Source organism: Tarenaya hassleriana, unplaced genomic scaffold (genome assembly GCF_000463585.1).
Source record: "Tarenaya hassleriana unplaced genomic scaffold, ASM46358v1 Cleome58, whole genome shotgun sequence".
In the NCBI taxonomy this organism is placed as follows: domain Eukaryota; kingdom Viridiplantae; phylum Streptophyta; class Magnoliopsida; order Brassicales; family Cleomaceae; genus Tarenaya; species Tarenaya hassleriana.
The window spans coordinates 334,685-354,991 of NW_010968329.1; the positions used below are offsets into that span (position 1 = coordinate 334,685).

The following is a 20,307-nucleotide window of genomic DNA, read 5'->3' on the forward strand; positions in this document are numbered from 1 at the left end:
AAAATTTTGTAATCATACTTTTTTTAGCCATTAAGTGTGGCTAGTTCAGAATTGGTTCTAAATCTTTTATTTGTTGATGAAATCTCTCCTTTTTTTTTTGTTTATCAATACATTCTAACATCTCAACAAAAAAAAAAATGGGATATAAAATTTCTGATACGATGAAAATGATACGTCCACCAACTTAGTAAATTGAAAATTGGTAATCATGTCTTTTTCTTAATATGGAAACGAGCTTTGTTTTTCAAAATGTAGACTAAATTTGTCAATGCCTTTGAAAAAAATGACATCTGCAATAATAAAAGTAAACCTAATATTCCACATCCTATTATATAATTAATATGTTTTTAATTAGATTAATCATAGACCTTAAGTGGAACCAAAATGGATTAGTTGTGTCTGAAACCGCTGAAGAGGACCTTTTCCACGCGCTCACCACACTCATCTTCATCTTCAGACGATCGATCGATTGAGATTTCTGCGACTTTCTTCGTCAATCCGCGATAACACATTTTCTGTTTTTCCGAGAAAATCATACCCAGTTTGAGAAAATGCACGACTTCTGCTTCACGATCCCGTACGGGTTGCTTCTTGTTTGCGGAGGCGTTTTTGGGTACTTGAGGAGAGGGAGCACCGTATCTCTTGCCGGAGGCGTCGGCACTGGATTTTTGCTCATCCTCGCTGGTTATCTCAGTCTCAAGGCCTTCGAGAAGAAGAAGAACTCGTCTCTCGCTCAGATTCTCGAGACAGGTTTTGCGATGATATTGTCTCTCTGATCTGGGATTTTTTTAGAATTTGAGATCAAATTCTGTCCGGTTACTAAATGGATAAGAGCTTTTGACGTTAATCTGCCATTCGTTTGTATGCGGAGTGATGCTAAATTGTTGTTCATGAGTATGGATGTAATAAACACTAGGAAGAAAGTGGTTGGATATGGATGATTGATCTACTCGGCCTTGTTTATGGTTTATGGTTCATATCAGAAACTTGTTTCTTCATGGCAAGGTGATAGGCGATGTTGAACAGATACCAAAATCTTTTTGGACTACTCAAGAATCTGCATGATAAAGGGGTCTGGCAATATGTCGATTAGGGGTGCTTAATCCTATAATCTTGGTCGCCATCCATGTCAAAGATGAAGCTATGGACATTTTCTTGTGGTTAGATGTTAGATTATAGTGACATTTGGGTGGGTTGCTCTTAAAGTTTGATGACAAACATCTAGTGTCTATCTTGAAACTGTGCTCTGCCACTTTCAACAAGAGACCAAATGCAAAAGTTTGTTTGGTGGATGATTGGTGATGATGAGTGAAAGCTTCTGTTTTGATTTGATTTTCTTAAAGATTGTCCCTAGTGAATAGATTCTTTGAACAATTAGTTGAAACACTAAAAGCTTTACAAGAAAACTCGCTAATTCTTTTGTTTTCTTCCCTTGAGGATCTTCAATAGCTTCTTTATTAATCTTAAGTGGGAAGGCCATTGAAACTAACCCGAATGTCTCGTGTGCAGTTTGTGCCGCTGCTCTCACTCTTGTCATGGGACAACGTTACTTGCAAACTCAAAAGATTATGCCTGCTGGTATGGTTGCTGGAATCAGGTAAAAATCCCTCCTTGAAATTTCTCTGTTTCTTTATTCACATCCACCATTTGCGTTCTTCTCCTTTTATTACAGTTACTTTGATATAAAGGAAGCCCTAAAACCATCATCCATCTGTGTTTGATGCCTTGCAGTGCTCTCATGACCGGTTTTTACGTGTACAAAGTTGCTACTGGCGGCAATCATATTCCATCAAAAGATAATTGATGGTTCTTGAATCGGGTTTCCGTTTATGCATACGATACTCTCTGTTGGTGGGTTGCTTATGTGATACCTTCTCAATTCGTCGATCAGAAAGCTGTACTGTTTAGACAAAACACTGTTGCGGTTATGCTTTGAAAGGTTGGATTATCATTTTTCCTTGGTTGAAAATATTGCATGATTTTGTATTTCTCAGAAGTGATTTCTTTGGAATTTGATGTATGTATAAGATCATGAGCTAGAATGAATTAAGCTGTTTGGAAAGCACTTGATCTATTGCCAATACATCTCTCTGACCGGTTCATGAGCAACCCACCAATAACAAAGTCAATTTCTTTGCAACATTGATTCACTCATCTCTCTGACCTGTTCTGTTGCGCTTCTTCCGCTTGTGATCAGATTTTTCACTTTACAGACAACTTCTTCAAGTAACAAAGAATCTTGATGTTGTAAGCTTGCCCGTTTCCAACACTTAACTTGTCTGTTACTGCTAAGTCCATGAATGTCCTTTTCAAAAGGTAAATTATTCTCAGTTTTAGAAATGAATGCATCATCGTCTTCCAGACTAGAGAATAAAATCTTCTTTTCGTTCATGTGAAGCTGCGTCATTGGTCAAAACCCACCAATAAAGTTAGCTAATTTGTAACACTAATTCATATGTATTCATTTGTCTTTCATCCATGGTTTGTTCTTTTAGTTCTGCAGCTTCTGATCCGCTTTTTTGGCTTCACAGACAACATTTTCAAGCTCTGGGTTGGCACTAAATCTTGTCGGAAACAGACAAATTTCAACTCCTTTCCTGCATCTTACGGTGAGAGGATGTCATGCAGGAACTCGAGAGACACAAAACAAAAAGCTTTTAGCTTATAACTACCGACTTCTGGATATGCGAAGAAACGGATATACATGGCAGTCTACTAAGGCTGGTTAGAGACAGGAACAACTGATTTTGCAAAAGGGTGATTGACTATGACTTTGTTCTTTGATTTGGACAAATAAAGCTAAAACCGAGCTGAAACTCCTCCTTCTTTGCTCCTCTTTCTGGTCTGCCATTCTTTTATCTCTGCCAAAATCTTCTTCAGCTCAAGAACACGCATCTCGAGCTCCAAACCTGGTATCGCTACCGAATGCTTCTTCTGCTCAAATCTCTGGTCGGTGTTCACTTGCTTACTAACCACCCTTCCATCACCACTATTATCCTCTCTCTCAACACCGTCATTGAATTTCTCATTAGATTTCAACGTTTCTCGGGTTTCAAGGCCATCCCCATGAAGCAAACACTGATCTGTTTCCTGAGTGCCATTTTCTACATTGCCCTGCATGTTTGATTCATCAGATGGATTCTCGGACATAGTATTCTTCCCTTTACTTGCAAGTTTATCATTTTCCTCACTCGATTTCAGTGTTTCTCGGGTTTCAAGGCCATCCCCATGAAGCCAACACTCTGTTCCCTCAATGCCATCTTCTACATTTCCCTGCATCTTTGATTCATCAGATGGATTCCTGGGCATAATCTCCTTCCCTCCACTTGCAACTTCATCACTTTCCTCACTCGTTTTCCGTATTTCAGATGGTTCTTCGTTATTATAGCCTAAAGAAGCCACCTCCTGAAGTGTTTCTAAAGAGAAATTTTCCTCCCCATGCTTCGTTCTTCTGCTTACCGATTCATTAACATGTTCGCTTTGCTTAGACCTTTTGGCTTTCGGGAAAACTCTTAGAAAAGCAAGACCATCGTTTACGGTTTCCTTCTGATACACAGAACTCAGAGGCAGTTCTTTGGCAGATGCTTTGTCACCATAGGGATACCATTCAAAACTGTCTGTCCCCGAGCTAGCCAGAATTTGCTTAAAGTTCTTCGAACTCTGTTTCAGATTGTGCCACCGAGCCAATCTAGGCTCACCATCTCGGGACATCTTAGGTTTCAACCCCAGTTTACTGAATCTTTCCCATGCCCAGACCTGGACTAAGCTAAACAAAGATCTCAGAGTAAGCGCCGAGAAATAATGAGCACAATCTGAGTTGGATAGGCACTGAATATGTTGTTTCAACGAATCCAAATCTTGATACAAGGATTCAAGAACAGCAGGAGCAAGAGCTATCTTGGTACCTCTGGCAAGATGGACAGCGATTGGTATAACGTTTCTCGAGAAAATCCGGTTAGGACAGGGGAAAACGAAGTTGTTAAGCCACAAGACAAGAAAAGCCTCATGCTCAAGTTGATGATTCCTGTCCATGAATCTTAGCATCCATGAGACCTGGTTTACAAGCCCTCCATCTCTCTTGATCTTCAGCATCTCTCTCTCTATCTTCTCCTTCGTCTCTCTCATCTCGGAGCTTTCGAGAGAAGAGAAAACAGGGGAGCCAGAAACAGAGAAACCCAGAAGCATCTTCACATCTTCAACAGTTACAGTCGCTTCCCCAAATGGAAAGACGAAAGCTTTGGTGTCAGGACACCATCTTTCAGCAACAGCAAAAATCAGATCTTCGTTTTTCCAGATTCTGTATGTCGAAGCCATGATTGCTTCAAAGATTCCTGCTTTTTCCCAGATGCCTTTATGCGATGCAGCCATCTTTGCAACCCATGTCTTGTATTTGTTGCTCGCCAGCTTCCACCCCATGAAAGAAACCTTCGAGCACAAAAGCTTTACGTCCAAAGGAGGAGAGGGAAGTTCGCATTCAGACGACGATTTCTCCATAATCTCAGAATGCAGAGAAGAAATCAAACTACCACCTGTCTTCTTTGAAAGCTCAGTTTTCCTCCGTTCAAGCTTTGTTCTTTCCGGAGAAAGCTTTGATCTTTCTGAAATTAATTTGCTTGAACGTGGTTATAAGTACTTTTTGATGAATCATGGATATGATTTCATAATAATTTCTTCTTTGTTGTAGTTTTAGCTCTCTAGAGATATAAGAGGAGCTGCTGCAGAGCCTGCAGACTCCGGGATACAAAAAGAGAAAATACTTCTCTATATGGACACTGGACATGTATTTTCTCTTTTAGTGAAAAAGGAAAGAACAGATATAAAGCTTTCCTGCCGTACGGAGTGTTGTGTAGACTGTGAAAATGTTTATTCAAATCTGGTTGAGTCCCTCCAGACGAAGAAGAGGGTTGGGTTTGATGAAAACCACGAAGATTGTGTGCTCTGTATGTGTACGGACAAACGGACATTGTAGGGCCATCTCCCAGCCAGGCAGTGGATGGGTCATGAAGATCTCCTTGCCCTTTTCCTGCTTGTTATCAGGGGAAATCGAAGAAAAAAATTGACAAAAAAAGAAAAACATACTCTTTCTTTTATTAAACAACCTGTATTTATATTTACTCGTATAAATATATATACATGTACTTTATAAAACTGAACACATAAATCCTTTGACGCAAATGTTAGACAAAAATTTGACGTGACATTATTTTAAAAGCCACATAAACAATTATATAGGATTAAATAAATAATCTATATACTAATAATAAGATTTAAAGGATTGAGATGAAATCGATATATATTTTAATTTTTTTTTGTATATAAAAATTATCATATATGAATGATTAATGGTAATATTAATAAATATTTTATGTGTATGTTGAAAATGTATGAATGGTTAATGAGATATTAATTTTATATATTAGAAATTATATTTAAATTTATAACTGTCAATAGATTATTATAATTTAAAAAAAAAAAGAGTTATACCAAAAAGTGTGGTCAATATTTTATGTTATAGTATAAATGGTTAAGGAGATATTAATCTTATATATTGAAAGTTTTTATTGGCTTAAAAGTGTCAATACATTATTACAATTTAAAAAGTAAAAAAAAAATATTCCAAAAAATATGGCCACGGATATTCATTACTCTATTAATAAAACCAAAAATAGTGATGAGAGTATTTATTAGTCCACTGCTAACCATAATTATTGGTGGAGTAAATGATTTTAAATTGATACGAAACTATTCATTATCCCGGAAAAAAAGGTGGCATTGGCAATTATTTTTTCTAATTAATTTGCCAAGTGTTTATGAGTTTCACCCGGAGATGGCTTGTTAGTGCAACCCTATGTTTGGTCGTTCATATGGCTAAACAATATCAAGATCATGGGCTCAATCTTCAATACATGTTGCAGGTTAGGCATTTTATCCTCGAATATAACTTGTATGTCGCGAAAAAGATATCTAGCTCCAATCCGTGAGAAAAATATCGGCTTTTGACGCGAGTTATATAGCATTTGTCTAAATAACCCAAAAAACGTTCTATTGCGTTCTTATCTAATGATTTTAGGAGGAAAGCATGGAGTTGATTAAGAGTGCGGAGAATTTCAAGCTACAATCCGACTGTATATTTGCTACTTATGTCTATCGGTAGGTATGATAGAGTATACGAAATACTAGATTCCACAAATACAGAAAACTCCGATCACCGGTAATCCGAGAATGACAGAATATACGAAACACTAGATTCCACAAATACAGAAAACTCCGATCACCGGTAATTCGAGAATATCAATTTTATGCTAATGGATTATACAGTTTTAGAGTTTCATTAAAATGTTTTAGAGAAGCTAAACTAACTTATTGCTAATGAAATTCTCAAAATTGTCTGACTTTACATGATTTGATACGATTTTTTTGTGTTATCTTTTAAACAATTTAATTAAAAAGCATTAGTTATTCCAATATTTAATAAAATTGTGTAGAATAAAATAAGTTAAGAGGTTATTGTAATTTTTCCAACCAAAACTTTTCGCTCTCTCTCTCTCTCTCCCTCTTTGATCATAAAAACAAGTAATTATGCATTTCAGAGTTCGTATCACACGACGATCATGTTAATATATGTGTTTTATATCATTACTTGAAAAACGTCCATAGAAGCTTTGATGAGTGAGTTCACAGATGCACAAACATAAGCAAAGCTCTGTTTGGTCGGTCCATGGAGAGAAGAAGACCGTCGGGTGGTAGACCTTCCCAGTCCATTAAGGCCGTGGCTTCATCCAGTTTAACAGAAGCCCTTTCTTCAGCTCCAACGGAACGCCCATGAAGTCTGCTCCGATTCCAGCAGCTGCAGGACACAGAGACCAAAGGGCGTTTCGACAAGGCGCATTTAGACGTAGAGAAGCCGAGTCCAAAAATCTTGAGATTTGTTTACACACAAACCAACAAGTTTTTCAAAAGAGTGGAGAAGAACTCCGTAACCCAAGACAAACCAATGCCAAAGAGATTCAGACCCAGCAGAAACCGCCCAATGGCGTGGAGAGCCTCGTTTCCAACGCCGTTGGACAGTTGATCGAGTGCAATTTGACCAGCGTTTCATCATCTCCACTGGACAACACTGCTGCAAACGCGGAATCTGTATCACCTGCTCGGAGGGCATATGCACTGCATTGCTCCACGGCGTCCAGACAGGGTCCCGCTCTTGTCCTGCGTTATCTTCTTCCGCCCCTTCTGCTTCGGGAATGGACACTCGTCTCACGCTTGATGTTATTTCCTGCTGCCTCATTCTGATCCAGTGCCTTTCAAAGTCCCTGTTCTGAGGCTTCTTTTTCGACAAACTCAAAGCTCTCTTGAACTTGTTATTTGATATTATGTTTTTGTTAGATTCTCCTCTTTACAAATTTTGAAGTTTCTATAGTTCCGTAAACAGTTATAATCATAGTTTATGTTAAATGTATCTTGATGTCTATATATATAGTTCTCATTTTTTGGAATATAAATATTTTTATACAAGAATAGATTTATATAAATATATTTTAAAAATATGTGACTGTAATTTAGTTTTATAAAAGTTTACTTATCTTCTGAACAGTATCATATGTATAAAATTTAATATAGCTAAATTGAAATATAAAATTGTTCTTTAAAAAAAAAACTTCGGCCGGACCGGATATCACCTGTTCTTTATAGAGAGAAGGGAATGATAAGAGATCCAACGGTGGAGATTGCTCTGTCGAGAAACAAGAGGATAATAAAATCTCCCACAAAATCTGCTCCGATATTTTCTTCGCAGAGAAGAACACAACAATGGCGTCGATCTCATGCACAGCTCCTTTCGCGAGCTCACTCTTATCCCACAAATCTATCATCAACAACAACAACGCTTGTTCTTCTCTGAAGCTCTCTTCTGGGTTCCTGGGGATCCGAGGTCCTTCGACCAGGATCCGACCCGCTCGACTCGGACCCTCGAGCGGGTCGAGAGCCACTTGCTGGTTCAAGTTTGGAAAGAACGGTGTTGACGCTGAAAATGCCGGAATCTATGGAAGTCAGTCTCGGGACGACTTTGACAGAGACGACGTTGAGCAGGTTCTTCTTCTTCCTCTTCTTAATCTTGTTCATCCCCTCCAATGTTTTCATGGGTATTGATTGGATTTCTCCGGATTTATTTAGATTAATAAGATGCTCAATTAAATCAAACTATGAAGCTGCATGTTACTTCCTTTGCACAGAATTCTCAGGAATGCTCCTACCATCATCGTGTATTCTGTGTTTTGCGATTCATATGAACGCGATCAAAATGGTTATTTGTCAAACAAATAAGAGTACGGGCTTGTTTCGTTAAATTTCATTCAAAGTTTTTGCCAACATTAAGATCGAGTTTCGTGAGAATTCATGTAACATTGAGATTCTGCTCCATGAGTTGTAGTACAATCCATGGATGCGCTGTTGAACAAGAACTTCATGGTTTTCGATGAACAATGGGATTCAGATATGTATTGTTGAACATACATGCATGCTGTGTAGAAGACAGAACAAGAACTTGTGGGTTAAAAAAATGAGATTCTGATTGAAGTAGACGTGTTTTCTTGTTCTTGTCAGTACTTTAACTACATGGGGATGTTAGCTGTGGAAGGTTCATACGACAAGATGGAGGCTCTTCTTAACCAAAACATTCACCCGGTCGATATCTTGTTGCTGTTAGCCGCCACGGAAGGGGACAAGCCAAAGATTGAGGAGCTTCTTAGAGCAGGTGCTGACTTCTCGGTCAAGGATGCAGATGGAAGAACCGCCATAGAGAGAGCCAACAGTGAGGAGATCCGTGACTTCATCCTCGGATTCTCTGCTAAGAAGGCATGATGACCTGGTTTTGATGTTGTTCTTTCCAGTGCCATTGATAGAGTTAGCTCACAAGCGACATGCCCACTAGAACAAGCTGTCTTTTCCGGTCCCACGGATGAGTAAATTATAAAACCCATCTTCCTCTTTCGTGTTTTTGCTGCTAGTTTCTGGTTTCTTTAATGGAGGTTCCATGGCATTGCCTGTTACAGGTGAAGGTCTCTTCACAGATAGAAAAGCCACTTTAGTTGCAAAACTTGAACTGGGTTTTACTCGGTCCGTGCCTGTTTTTTCGGCTTCTACAGGCAAGTTAGGCATGTCTTCCGTTTTCTCTGAAGCTTCTGTTTGTTGTGTTCCGTTGTTTGTCTCTGAAGAAGGGACTCCCTCCATGGAAGTTGAACTCTCTCTCACTACAACTTTATCCTCTGCTTCAACCAGAGAAGATGCATCTTCTGCAAATGAAAAATTCAATCAGGAAATGGTGCTTCAGCTAAGTTACGAAACATTAACTTTTTTTGCATGCTTTCATGCCCATAGCAGAAAAACCCTAAACGGCTAAACTCTCAGACCTAAACTCTAGACCACAAGTCATGAGGCCAAACGAATATGTTTGTTTCAATACCTAATGAGTGGAGCACTAAAACGGAAACTAGGTTAACTAACAACAAAAGGCCAAAGGAGGATTCTGTGAAGTGTCTTACCCCCAAGAAAAGAGAAAAGTGTGTGATACTGTATTGATAAATCCCTACTAGAAGGGTCTTCTGCTACATCCTGATCTTTAGTAATAGTAATATCCTCACGCTTCTGCAATGTCTCCAGTAACACAAACTTATCTGTCTTCCATACGCAATCTAATGTGATATAGTCCTCGTCCTTTGGATAGAACTCGCGGAATACCTGAATTGTATATTGACATAACGCACAGAGCTAAGTAAGAACATGTGAAAACAAGAAAAAAGAAAAGTTTCAACCAACCTCAACCCCATCTAGTTCTATCTTCACAACTTGCTTTTTTCGGGAGATAGAAGTTACTGAATTGAAGATGGAAACAGCATCAAACAATATCTGCATGAAGGAAAGCCGATGTACATGTTAAAGACGTATCCTCAGTCGCAGCAAATTCACAATTTGTATAAATTCTTTCCTTGACGGCGTAATCGGAGCAACTGTCACCTATTTTCTTCCGTTTTATTACGATAATCTCAAAATCTCAGTTTAGGTAACTAAAAAAACCTATATTGCCAGCAACTTTACAGTGTTTTAATCCTACAGGATGAACTTCAGTTGACATCTCACGTTAGCAAATCTGCTTTAGGCCTTAGATTGCCTACAAATCATACAAAAAGTCCCAACAAACAGAAAAAAAAGGAGTTTGTGCGGTAAATCTATTCCAAATGTATCAAGACACTTTTTTGTTTCCCTGAGCTAAATTGTTCTCGCAAAAATTTTGTTAGCTTTCTGCACTGGCCATGAACTAAATGAGTTCTTTCATGAAGATTCCTATACTCAGGATCAGGAATATCAATGATAACTAGAGAGATATGACCCAATGCTACCAACCTTATAACTTGATCCAACAACCTTTGACAAGTTCAAGTTCCATGGGATTGATGGCATAAGGGAACAAGAAGGTGTACTTACTTGTTGAACCAATATGCGGAGACGGGCAAGCAGGGCCAAGAATGTGACAGAAAATCCGATGAAAAATGAACGGGCTAACAAAGTGGATATCTCACTGTGGCATGGTCAAGGTAGAAAACATCCAACATAAGGACTATTTTGTCAGACAACAATGATAAACCTAGGCTAGATATTGAGGAAATCATCAATTCAAGAAAGGATACCAAGCTGCCCTCAAGATGATTTCAGCCATCTGCAACACAAACAATGATCAGTCAGAGCTTGTTCACATGGGTGACCCTGAAGGTATGTGTGGAAATAAAACCCTAATTTTTTGGTGATTCCTTGTATTGTTCATGCAGCTCGGGGCCCGAGTCCCATTTACAAATAGCATCAAGAATACCTGTGAGAGCAAACGAAGAGTTCCAAGAAGTTTTTCCAGTAAATTGGGTTTTCCAGTTTCACATCTTCTGCGCTTCAAGCTGCATAGTCCAAAACTACCAACTAAGCTACAGAACAGAAGAATCCACATATACAGTTGATCAAGATTTTAAAAAAAAGAACATAATTGAAAAGGCCACCTTTCCAAATGATACATTTTCTGTCTAGGTTTTGTTTCACCGATAACATGGAAGCAAGATCTCAATGTCTCCTCCATGTTTGCTGTCCGCAAAAGCCTCAAATCCCTCCTCACCTAAGAAAAGCAGGGTGGACATTAGATTCTAGAAAACCATCCTTCTTCTTTGCTTGTCACTCTTTCAACCCATCTCAATAAACAAACCAAATACCCGAAAGAGCTATTACCCCTAGCTGACTCGAGGAAAAAAGTCAACCCCCTAACGGGCAGTATTCTCCATTTGAATTCTTCTTCTTTCTCACGCTTACCACAAACATCGAGACAAAAATAGCAATCAGAAAAGAAAGTGAAATTGCATAGCTACCTTGAGAAGGTACTGAAAATAGGAGCATCTCCGGTGCTGATTCTTATTCTTGTACACCATTCTCTCGAAAACTGCATGCTCCGCCTGAAGCTGACGCAGCAGACTCATTAGCTTCTCTTCCAGAGACTCCACTTGCGTATTATCCATGGCTCCTTATGGAGTTCTTCCCGCAAACTTTTGATGGAGAACGGAAGAGGGTCTCTGAAATTTCAAGCAGAACTGGAAGATGAAAGCCTAATATGGTCAATTACAACAGTAAACGGGCAAATACCAATAAAGTCCGACATAAACGAAAGCTCAATTCGAGTAATAGAGTGGTTATTTTAATGTCAATCTCAAAAGCTGTAGGCTATAACACATTGCAACCCTAATCATCTGCAACATCAGATTATACAATCATAGATTCAAACTTCCTGCCAATTAAAGAACTTATGGCACTGTAATCGAAGCAAAAACGCAAACAAAACACAAGACTCAGACCTGATGGAAATAGGCAGAAAACGGAGAAGAAATCGAGAAGCTTCAGTGCTCAAACCAAACCGTTAGCGATCAAATCAACGAAACACATAAACCAATACAGATCATTGAAAGCCAATTCGCGAAAAGAGAAGCGATAGACGGAAGAGGGAAAAGGGTCGCGGATTTAACCATACAGATGAAAACGAACACATTAACAGACACAGAGAGAAAGCAGAAGCAGAACTAGACAGACAAAAGGAGAAGGTACCCAAATCTGAAGTTTCGAGTTTGGATACCGACTTACCTAGAAGAAGATGAAACGGGATTAGCGAATTTCCGGCCTCCAGATATACCCAGAATTCAATCGAGATGTGACGAAAACCGATCAGACAGACTTTGCCGGAGCGTAAACGGAGGAGAAGAAGATGTACTATGATGTGTCAGTTTTACTTGGAGCGCCGAAGACACAATATAAGAAAGGTCAAAGGCGTATCTCACGGAAAACCTAAACCATTAAATCTCCAAAAAAAACAGATATATATTTTAAATTTATCATAAAAATCCAAAACTATGACAATATAAAAGAAAATATTAAAACTTCAAACCCATTATAAAATATTTTAGAAAAAGAAGGCACATAAAAATTGACTAGTTACTTATATTGATGCGAGTAGAAAAAAAGAAATCTTAAAGATTATTTATTTTCAAAAACTACAGTCAAATATTTTTAAATCTATATAATTATTTGTTAGAATTTAGTTTCCTCATTTATAAATTATAAAATTTATTTTTAATTTTAAACCATATGAAATTTCTAGTTTATATCAAAAAGCAAAACCAAATATATATATATATCTTATTAATTCTTCGCACAAAGTTTTTATATGCATAATAATAATGTTTTTTTAAAAGATGTATGTAAAATGTATTTAATGTTTGGTAAATAATATATACATAACATTTGCCAATTACTTTTAGGAAAAATAGCAAATAAATATATCAATATGCTAATTTCTTACTCATAAATACATAAATTTTTTAACTCCCAACAAAATATATCAATTCACAATTTTCTGGCAAATAACTACACGGACGCTAACACCGTTATCTTTGTAACAGTTTCCGGTGAACGGTGCTGACGTGGCTTATCGGATTTTCCACGTTAGCACCACATGTCAAAAAATTTCCACGTCATTAAAAAAAACAAAATTAAAATTAACTTCATTTAAAATAAAAATAATTTTAAAAAAATAAAAAAATTTAAAATTTTAAAAAATTTGAACAAATTAAAAATTTTAAAAAATAAAATTTAAAATTTAAAATTAAAATTCAAAATTTAAATTTAAATTAAAAAATAAAATTTAACTTTAAAACTAAATATATACACATACATATATACATATAATAAAAAATATATACATACATATACATATATTTCAATATATATATATATATATGTATATATATACACACATATATATAAATTTACACATGAATATTAATATATACATATATATATACACACATATACATATAAATTTACACATGTGCATGTATATGTGTATTTATATTTGTGTAAATTTATATATATATATATATATATATATAGGTATATTAAAATATATGTATATGTATGTTGATTTCCAGGTCTCTCTCCCTTCCTCTATCCCTAGCCTTCTCATCCTCTCTTCCCTCCTTTCCTCTCTCTCTATCTACTTCCCTTTTCCTAGCCACCTCCCTACTGTCGCTCTTCTCGCTTCCTCTACCATTATTCTTATCATATTCTCTCTCTTTGGTTCTCCCACCCTCCTCCACTTGGGCTCTTCTCAGCCTCTTTGTGTATATGTATGTATGTATATATATGTACATATATACATACATATACATATATATATATATATATATATATATATATGTATGTATATATATATGTGTATATATATATATGTATATATTTTTATTATATGTATATATGTATATATATATATATATTGAAATATATGTATATGTATGTATATATATATGTATATATATTTTATGGGAAATTTGTATATGTATGTATATATGTATGTGTATATATTTAGTTTTAAAATTTAAAGTTTTATTTTTTAATATTTATTTTTAAATTTAAATTTTGAATTTTAATTTAAAATTTTTATTTTTTCAAATTTGTAATTTTGTATTTTTTTTTTAAAAATTAAAATTTAAAAATATTTTTAAATTATTTTTATTTTAAATAAAGTTAATTTTAATTTTGTTTTTATTTTTTAATGACGTGGAAATTTTTTGACATGTGGTGCTGACGTGGAAAATCCGGTAAGCCACGTCAGCACCGTTCACGAGAAACTGTTACAAAGTTAACGGTGTTAATGTCTATGTAGTAATTTGCCAGAAAATTACGAATTAATGTATTTTTTGGAGAGTTAAAAAATTCATGTATTTATGAGTAAGAAATTACCAAATTGGTGTATTTATTTGCTATTTTCCCATTACTTTTATTATAAACTAATAACAATTTTTACGACCATTCTTTTCAAATAAATGTTTTTAGCTTTTTTAAAAGGATAAGTATTTTTTATTATTTAGGATGAATTTAATTTTTTTAAAATGTAAATAAGATTGTTTAAAAGTTTTAAAGATGAATTTGAAATATAATTTTTTGTATAATAAATTAATTTTTAAATAACAAAACTAGTTATTAATTAATCAATCCTAAACAAAAAATCTAGTAAATTATCCATCCAAATATTATACATCACAATCGGCATGGATCGAGTTTGGATAATTCATCTTGCAAAATAACAAAAAAAAAATATTTACTAAAATATGAAATTACCATTATTTACAAAATTAGTTGGATCATCTCATAGAAAAGTAAAAAAAAAATTATATATGCTGATATTTATTAATAATTACAATATCCAATAGTTTTTGTATCCAAAATTTAGACACTTGAATAAAAAAAAATATAATACCAGATTTCGAATCTTAATCCTGGAGATAATTCAGACTTTTTTTTATATGAATTGAAATATATGAAATTTTTAGATATTCTATTATCTTCTATCACTAATTATTAGATTAATTTTTAACTATGTATAATATTATTTTTTTAGATAAATCATGAAATGTCTTAAACGACGTTTAATTATAAACCGTTGTCTTTAAATTTTATATGCACCATGCTAAAAGAGTGGTGTTCAAAACTATTCCAGTAAAAAATTGAATACCCTAAATTTTTGGATTAACTTTAGATTTAAAATATTAGTCCCTTGTCCACCTAATTATTAGATTTTTTTTGTTGTAAACGTGTACTATGTAATACTAATAATTGAGTTTAAAAAAAAACAACAAATTGGTTTTCTTCATTATTTTCGGAGGAAAGCAAGGGGCAGTTTCCTTGAACAATGAGTTGATCTTAATACACTGACTCCAAGTTTGAGAAGAAGGGAACGTAGCAAGCTTACTAAATACTAACAATTCAATTCGTATCAAACTAGATGTAGCTTTTCTTCAGATTTTATCGAATCCATGGAAGAAAACATCGATCATCACCACAAAAACACACAGCCTTTCTTTCTGACACCTAAATCCTAAATCCAAAACCCCTAAACCCAAAACCAAAACAAAAAGTTCCCAAAAGCTTTCTAAATAACAGTGAATGCCCCCTCTTTAACTGTTCCATGAGCAAGATTTTCGATAGACCGAAAAAAAAAGCAAACAAGAGGCTGTTGAGTTATCGAAATCGTCCCTAAAATCCACATGAGAACGTTTTGAAGCCTTCTCCCGTCACGTTTTCCAGTGATGCTCAACCAATAGAGTTCTCGTGCAACAGCACATACTCTCGGCTGCATCGATGAACATTTACAAAAAAAAAAAGATATATCAAGAACTTGCAGAATATGAAAGCAGTTCCGGACAATGTACACCCAAAACATCAGAAGTTCGGCGGTTAAAGAGGATGGAATTAGATAGACATTTCGGGTTAGAATTTGGACTACGAAGACATATATCTCTGTGTTTTTATAGTTACAATGCTCAACCCAGGTATAGGATAGAACAACCACGCGATAATTGAGGCGACTAAATTCTTGACGAGCTGAACATAGTTTTGCAAGTCCAACTATTTACTACTTACTAGAAGAACTCTGCTAGACATAATGAGCATGACGCAACATGATAAATATATCGATTTGGACAACATATATCGAGATCTTCACCCGAAACAGGACAACAAACAAAATGAGAAAACTGCGTAGAGCTATGAGATTTTCATGATCTTAAAGGAAGGAAAAATTAAAACTCTAAGTTTAGTAGCTTACCTACTGTTACCAAATCGGATGGTATCTTTCTCAAAGAGCTCGTAGTATCGCTGTGATTCAATCGGATTATCCTGAAAAATGAAAAATGTAATGTTACTGCAAGAATAACAAATGTAGGAAGCGAAATGGATTGAAAATTTACCAGATGCATTCCTCACATTAATGTAAGTCTTATTGGTGCTTCCAAGATCCATTATATAAGGCCTGAACAGTAACCAAAAACGAGTTCGTATCTCAATTGCTATTAGAAAAAATTAGAAAAGAGCGTCTGATTACCAAGTTATCATAAGGGAACAACAAATAAACCTTACCTGACTTGCTTCGACATCATACCATCTGCTTCTTCTTTTTCCACTAGCCTGAGATTAGTAGAGTAACGATGGCATTAATGTAAACCAAACGATAACTAAATCCTTTTCCCACGAAATTTTATACTTATGAAATGGTTACTCGAAATCAGAACTGCTCATCAGTAACCTACCGGAACTGTATAACTGCATGCTGCTTGCTGCAAGATGGGTGATCGGTAGGAATATCTGCGATCCTTCTCTCACGACCAAAGAGGTAGCAACTCTGACGATGTATGTAGAGTGGCTCTGTAAACCCAACAAATTTGACATGCATAAACTTCTTAAATCAAGGAAATCGATACATGACTCTAGAATTAGAAGCAAATGACGAAAGAAACACCAATGACATTTCATAAAAAACGGAGAAAGAACTGCATATACCTGGCCCTTACAATGCAATGCAATATTCAAACATTTCAACAAAAATGAAAAGGAACCCATTGACCACAGATCGACCTTTAAGAAGATCAATCCTAGTTTCTCTCAGAGCCACAAACATTGTGTGAATAAGCAAATTATGATGAGTTCTAAGTAGCAGCTATGAAAACATTTCAGTTATACCAACGCTTGTAAATACAACAGACAATTAGTTCGACATGCTACAGGTGCATCACACAATCTAAAAAAAACAAACCTTTCATTGAACAGCTAGTATGACCTTCACCACATATAAACTGTGTGAACTAAGACACTGATGCTCACCAGAAGAAGAGAAAGTTGCAAGTGACAAACAGAGAAAACGGACAACTATTTAACACCTATGGAGAATCCATTGCAGCAAATTATGGCACTAGTGACGGGCAAAGCAAGGGAGGAATAAAAATCTGACCACTGAGTGGTTCACCACCCTTAAAAACATATAGTCTCCATCTCGTGCTGGGTTTTCTAGCATCTGGGGGCTCATTGAACAGCAGCGTGATACCTGAATAGGGTTTGACCGAGAAAGATGCATAATGTTCAGCATGATAAATCATTATCTTAGATAAATCCTAAAAGCTGCAATAGCAAAGACAGTCGAGAAAACTATCTAATCAGAGCATAGAAGATTACAGTTCATTGAATGAGAACAAGAAAAACCAAAACATATCAAGTTATCAACTACACTTCTACTTTTCCTTTCAGTGGTGTTGGTTGGCAGTGAATAAGAGGGGGATGACGGCCAGGTCTCGATAGCTAAAGACCTAATTTAACAATTTGCTTTCTTACAGGAAGAAAGATATATGAAATGAAGAAAAATTGGCCCAAGTGCGAAAGCTCACATTTCACCTATTTAAAGAGCACTGTGGATAAGAAAAATTTACATCCACAAAGAAACGCTAGCTGTGTCTATTCTGAAATAAATTTCCGAAGCACAAACATCACCTCTGAATCTGTTGGTTTCTGCAGCAAGTTTTCCTGATAGCTCAAAAGAAGGTTGTTCCTGCAGGATATGCGAATGTCCGATCTAAAGCATCAATTCCACACATGATCTATACAGAATCTTCATCACCCATCATCAGTATAGAAACCTTTTATGCAACATATTACATATATAGTTAAATACATTCTGTGGCAAGTTCGCCTATCCAACCTACATTAAGAAAGAAACATCTGAAAGAGAACAAAATGATGAGAGAAAATGAATGTCAGTACCTTTTGTTTTGCTGTCAAAGCCTCTTCAGCCGCTTTCATCTTCGCTACCGAATCTTCCTCCTCATTTCTGTCACAGAAAACAGAAACAATAATCAAATGAAAGAAAGAAAAATTTAAGAAGGTTTCAGAAACACCAGGAAGAAAAATTAAGGAAATTACTGCTCTCCGTCCCCTCTTGCATTAGATCCCTGGAAAAATGAACAAATCACCCAGCATTACTATCCGTGACAAATGGTTGGGTGGAGGCTCTAAATACAAAGCAAGTCAGCAGGCACATAGCTTTTCAGGATTCAAAATCATAATCAGTATGCAACATAGAAACACCAGTAGCAGAGAGAAAGACTTACACCTGCCTAAAATAAAGCTAAACAATTTGGAAATACACTTGCATCTTTCAAGTAAAAAACAACAAAACAAAATATGAGATTAAGAACACAATTAGGCGAAAAAGACACATATATGACCACATACCTCATTATGCCTTGAATCAGTGGCCCTATCTGGTGAACGTGACCTCTCATATCTTCCTCTAGAGTGCCTATCATCCTCTCTTCCTCCTCGTCTCCGCTCTTACTTCCTCTATCCCTAGCCTTCTCATCCTCTCTTCCCTCCTTTCCTCTCTCTCTATCTACTTCCCTTTTCCTAGCCACCTCCCTACTGTCGCTCTTCTCGCTTCCTCTACCATTATTCTTATCATATTCTCTCTCTTTGGTTCTCCCACCCTCCTCCACTTGGGCTCTTCTCAGCCTCTTTGTCCGCGGCGATGGAGACCGAGAAACACGACCCTTTGGAGACCCTTCTCTCCTGGACGGACTCCTCCGGCGAGGCGACCGCCGGTTCCTCACCGGAGACTCCGATATATCACGAGCCATCTTCAGACCCAGATTCTCTTTTATTCTTTGTCTTAAAAGGAAAAATAAAAAGTCAGCCACCGTCACAAATGATACAACCAAGCAGGATAAAAAAAAACCTAGAGTTCAGTTTAGCGTTCACGAAAAAGGAAAAAAGAAAGCAATGCCACATTCCCGAACCTAAACCCCACCCTAAAGCCCTAAATCTCAAAGGAATAGCATTGCAGGAGAAACAAAGACCTAAACTCGAGACATCAAAACAGAAACAGAAGCAGAAGATTGCGACGCCGGAAGCTTTTGATTCCGCCTCCGTCTCGCGAGAATTGCAGAGAACAGAGAGAAAGACGGTGAAGAAAGACGAGAAAGAAGTAGAGAAAGCTCAAGTTACCAGGTAGGAACGCGACGGCAAGAGACTTTTGACGGAGAACTGAGGGAGAGCGAGAGAGAAGGATTAGAAGAAGACACCGTTTCGCGATTAGAAAGATGAAAAAAAATGAGGAATGGAAGAAAGAATCGGGCACTATTGGAATTAGAAGAAACCTGAGGGATTGATTTACAATTATTATTTCTATGGGACGCGAATTCATCATGATCAGCAGTAGGGGGTTTAACATAATTAACAAAATTTGTCCGGTTTAATTCCATACTTTTTTTTTTCAATTTCGAAAAAAAATGTTAACCATAATGAATTTGAATCCAATCCTTACATGTTATATTCAATTTCCTTCGATTTCATTTTTTATATCCATTTTTATAATATTTGTAAGATAGAATTAATAAAATTCTCAAAGTTCTAGCCAAGTTTAAAATTTTCCTAATAAATGTTTCTTAATTTAATTAAAATCAAATGAATGACATTCGATTTAATTTTAAATTATATTATATTTTTCGAAACTGATTTACTTCCATTCTGGACTGATTAAATCGGAGTCAAATTGAAAATCGAATTTAACATACCAACCGAATGTCGTGGACCATGCCACGTCTGCGTGCAAGCATTGTGAGTCTTGTGCATCCATCCGACCTTACATCAAAATGTTAAATGGATTTGGAGCGTTACTGTCAGGAAAAAATGGGGTAATTTTTCTCCTTCCCGTTACTTGTGTTTTTTTCGCGTTTATCAGGTTTTGTAGTTGCGAGACACGGACGGGACACACGGCCAAAAGACTCAATCTCATTTTCAAGCGGGACACGGACCAATGACGGACTCTCGAACAATCCTCACATGATCCGGAGAGATTCCAAGTCGCGACCATGGACGAACCAAGGCCGAAGATTTGCTAAGTCCCGAGACTTA

General features: G+C 36.2%; 5 protein-coding genes across 7 annotated transcripts; 2 read left to right on the forward strand and 3 right to left on the reverse strand.

The window, feature by feature from the left end:
- The first annotated feature begins 386 nt into the window (after positions 1–386).
- LOC104798774 (protein FATTY ACID EXPORT 5-like) lies at positions 387–1,988 on the forward strand. The gene is made up of 3 exons (XM_010520969.2): positions 387–750; positions 1,510–1,597; positions 1,732–1,988. Exons 1-3 carry the CDS (start codon positions 552–554, stop codon positions 1,802–1,804), a joined length of 360 nt encoding a protein of 119 aa, XP_010519271.1. The 5' UTR covers positions 387–551; the 3' UTR covers positions 1,805–1,988.
- Positions 1,989–2,226: 238 nt separating this feature from the next.
- On the reverse strand, positions 2,227–4,695 carry LOC104798775. Its single transcript, XM_010520970.2, has one exon. It carries the CDS (start codon positions 4,492–4,494, stop codon positions 2,800–2,802), a length of 1,695 nt encoding a protein of 564 aa, XP_010519272.1. The 5' UTR covers positions 4,495–4,695; the 3' UTR covers positions 2,227–2,799.
- A 3,051-nt stretch (positions 4,696–7,746) lies between these two features.
- On the forward strand, positions 7,747–9,046 carry LOC104798778 (protein LHCP TRANSLOCATION DEFECT). The gene is made up of 2 exons (XM_010520974.2): positions 7,747–8,085; positions 8,599–9,046. Exons 1-2 carry the CDS (start codon positions 7,807–7,809, stop codon positions 8,854–8,856), a joined length of 537 nt encoding a protein of 178 aa, XP_010519276.1. The 5' UTR covers positions 7,747–7,806; the 3' UTR covers positions 8,857–9,046.
- LOC104798777 lies at positions 8,900–12,329 on the reverse strand. 3 transcript variants are annotated; one of them, XM_010520973.1, is made up of 10 exons: positions 12,160–12,329; positions 11,397–11,597; positions 11,037–11,149; positions 10,859–10,937; positions 10,680–10,708; positions 10,477–10,570; positions 9,811–9,900; positions 9,537–9,732; positions 9,120–9,287; positions 8,900–9,038 (listed from the first exon to the last, which is right to left on the reverse strand). In XM_010520973.1, the coding sequence occupies exons 2-10, from the start codon at positions 11,541–11,543 to the stop codon at positions 8,923–8,925; spliced, it is 1,032 nt and encodes a 343-aa protein (XP_010519275.1). In that variant the 5' UTR covers positions 11,544–11,597; positions 12,160–12,329; the 3' UTR covers positions 8,900–8,922. The 3 variants fall into 3 exon arrangements, with proteins under 3 accessions (XP_010519275.1, XP_010519273.1, XP_010519274.1); XM_010520971.1 differs by having other exon boundaries at positions 8,900–9,287; positions 12,160–12,327; XM_010520972.2 differs by having other exon boundaries at positions 8,900–9,287; positions 11,397–11,615; positions 12,160–12,327.
- Positions 12,330–15,322: 2,993 nt separating this feature from the next.
- On the reverse strand, positions 15,323–19,503 carry LOC104798779 (FHA domain-containing protein DDL-like). The gene is given in 12 exon segments (XM_010520976.2): positions 15,323–15,703; positions 16,178–16,248; positions 16,336–16,381; positions 16,489–16,536; positions 16,659–16,773; positions 17,357–17,449; positions 17,890–17,947; positions 18,160–18,226; positions 18,319–18,347; positions 18,631–18,707; positions 18,710–19,062; positions 19,399–19,503. Coding segments are annotated over 11 exon segments (966 nt in total). The 5' UTR covers positions 19,032–19,062; positions 19,399–19,503; the 3' UTR covers positions 15,323–15,663.
- Between the last annotated feature and the right edge of the window lie 804 nt (positions 19,504–20,307).

Coding starts and splice junctions, on each gene's coding strand:
- LOC104798774 (XM_010520969.2), top strand. CDS start 552: ATGCACGACTTCTGCTTCACGATCCCGTACGGGTTGCTTCTTGTTTGC. Junction 751..1,509: donor CGCTCAGATTCTCGAGACAG/GTTTTGCGATGA, acceptor TCTCGTGTGCAG/TTTGTGCCGCTGCTCTCACT. Junction 1,598..1,731: donor GGTATGGTTGCTGGAATCAG/GTAAAAATCCCT, acceptor GATGCCTTGCAG/TGCTCTCATGACCGGTTTTT.
- LOC104798775 (XM_010520970.2), bottom strand. CDS start 4,494: ATGGAGAAATCGTCGTCTGAATGCGAACTTCCCTCTCCTCCTTTGGAC.
- LOC104798778 (XM_010520974.2), top strand. CDS start 7,807: ATGGCGTCGATCTCATGCACAGCTCCTTTCGCGAGCTCACTCTTATCC. Junction 8,086..8,598: donor ACAGAGACGACGTTGAGCAG/GTTCTTCTTCTT, acceptor TGTTCTTGTCAG/TACTTTAACTACATGGGGAT.
- LOC104798777 (XM_010520971.1), bottom strand. CDS start 11,543: ATGGATAATACGCAAGTGGAGTCTCTGGAAGAGAAGCTAATGAGTCTG. Junction 10,709..10,858: donor CTCTTCGTTTGCTCTCACAG/GTATTCTTGATG, acceptor TTTGTGTTGCAG/ATGGCTGAAATCATCTTGAG. Junction 9,733..9,810: donor TAGAACTAGATGGGGTTGAG/GTTGGTTGAAAC, acceptor TATACAATTCAG/GTATTCCGCGAGTTCTATCC.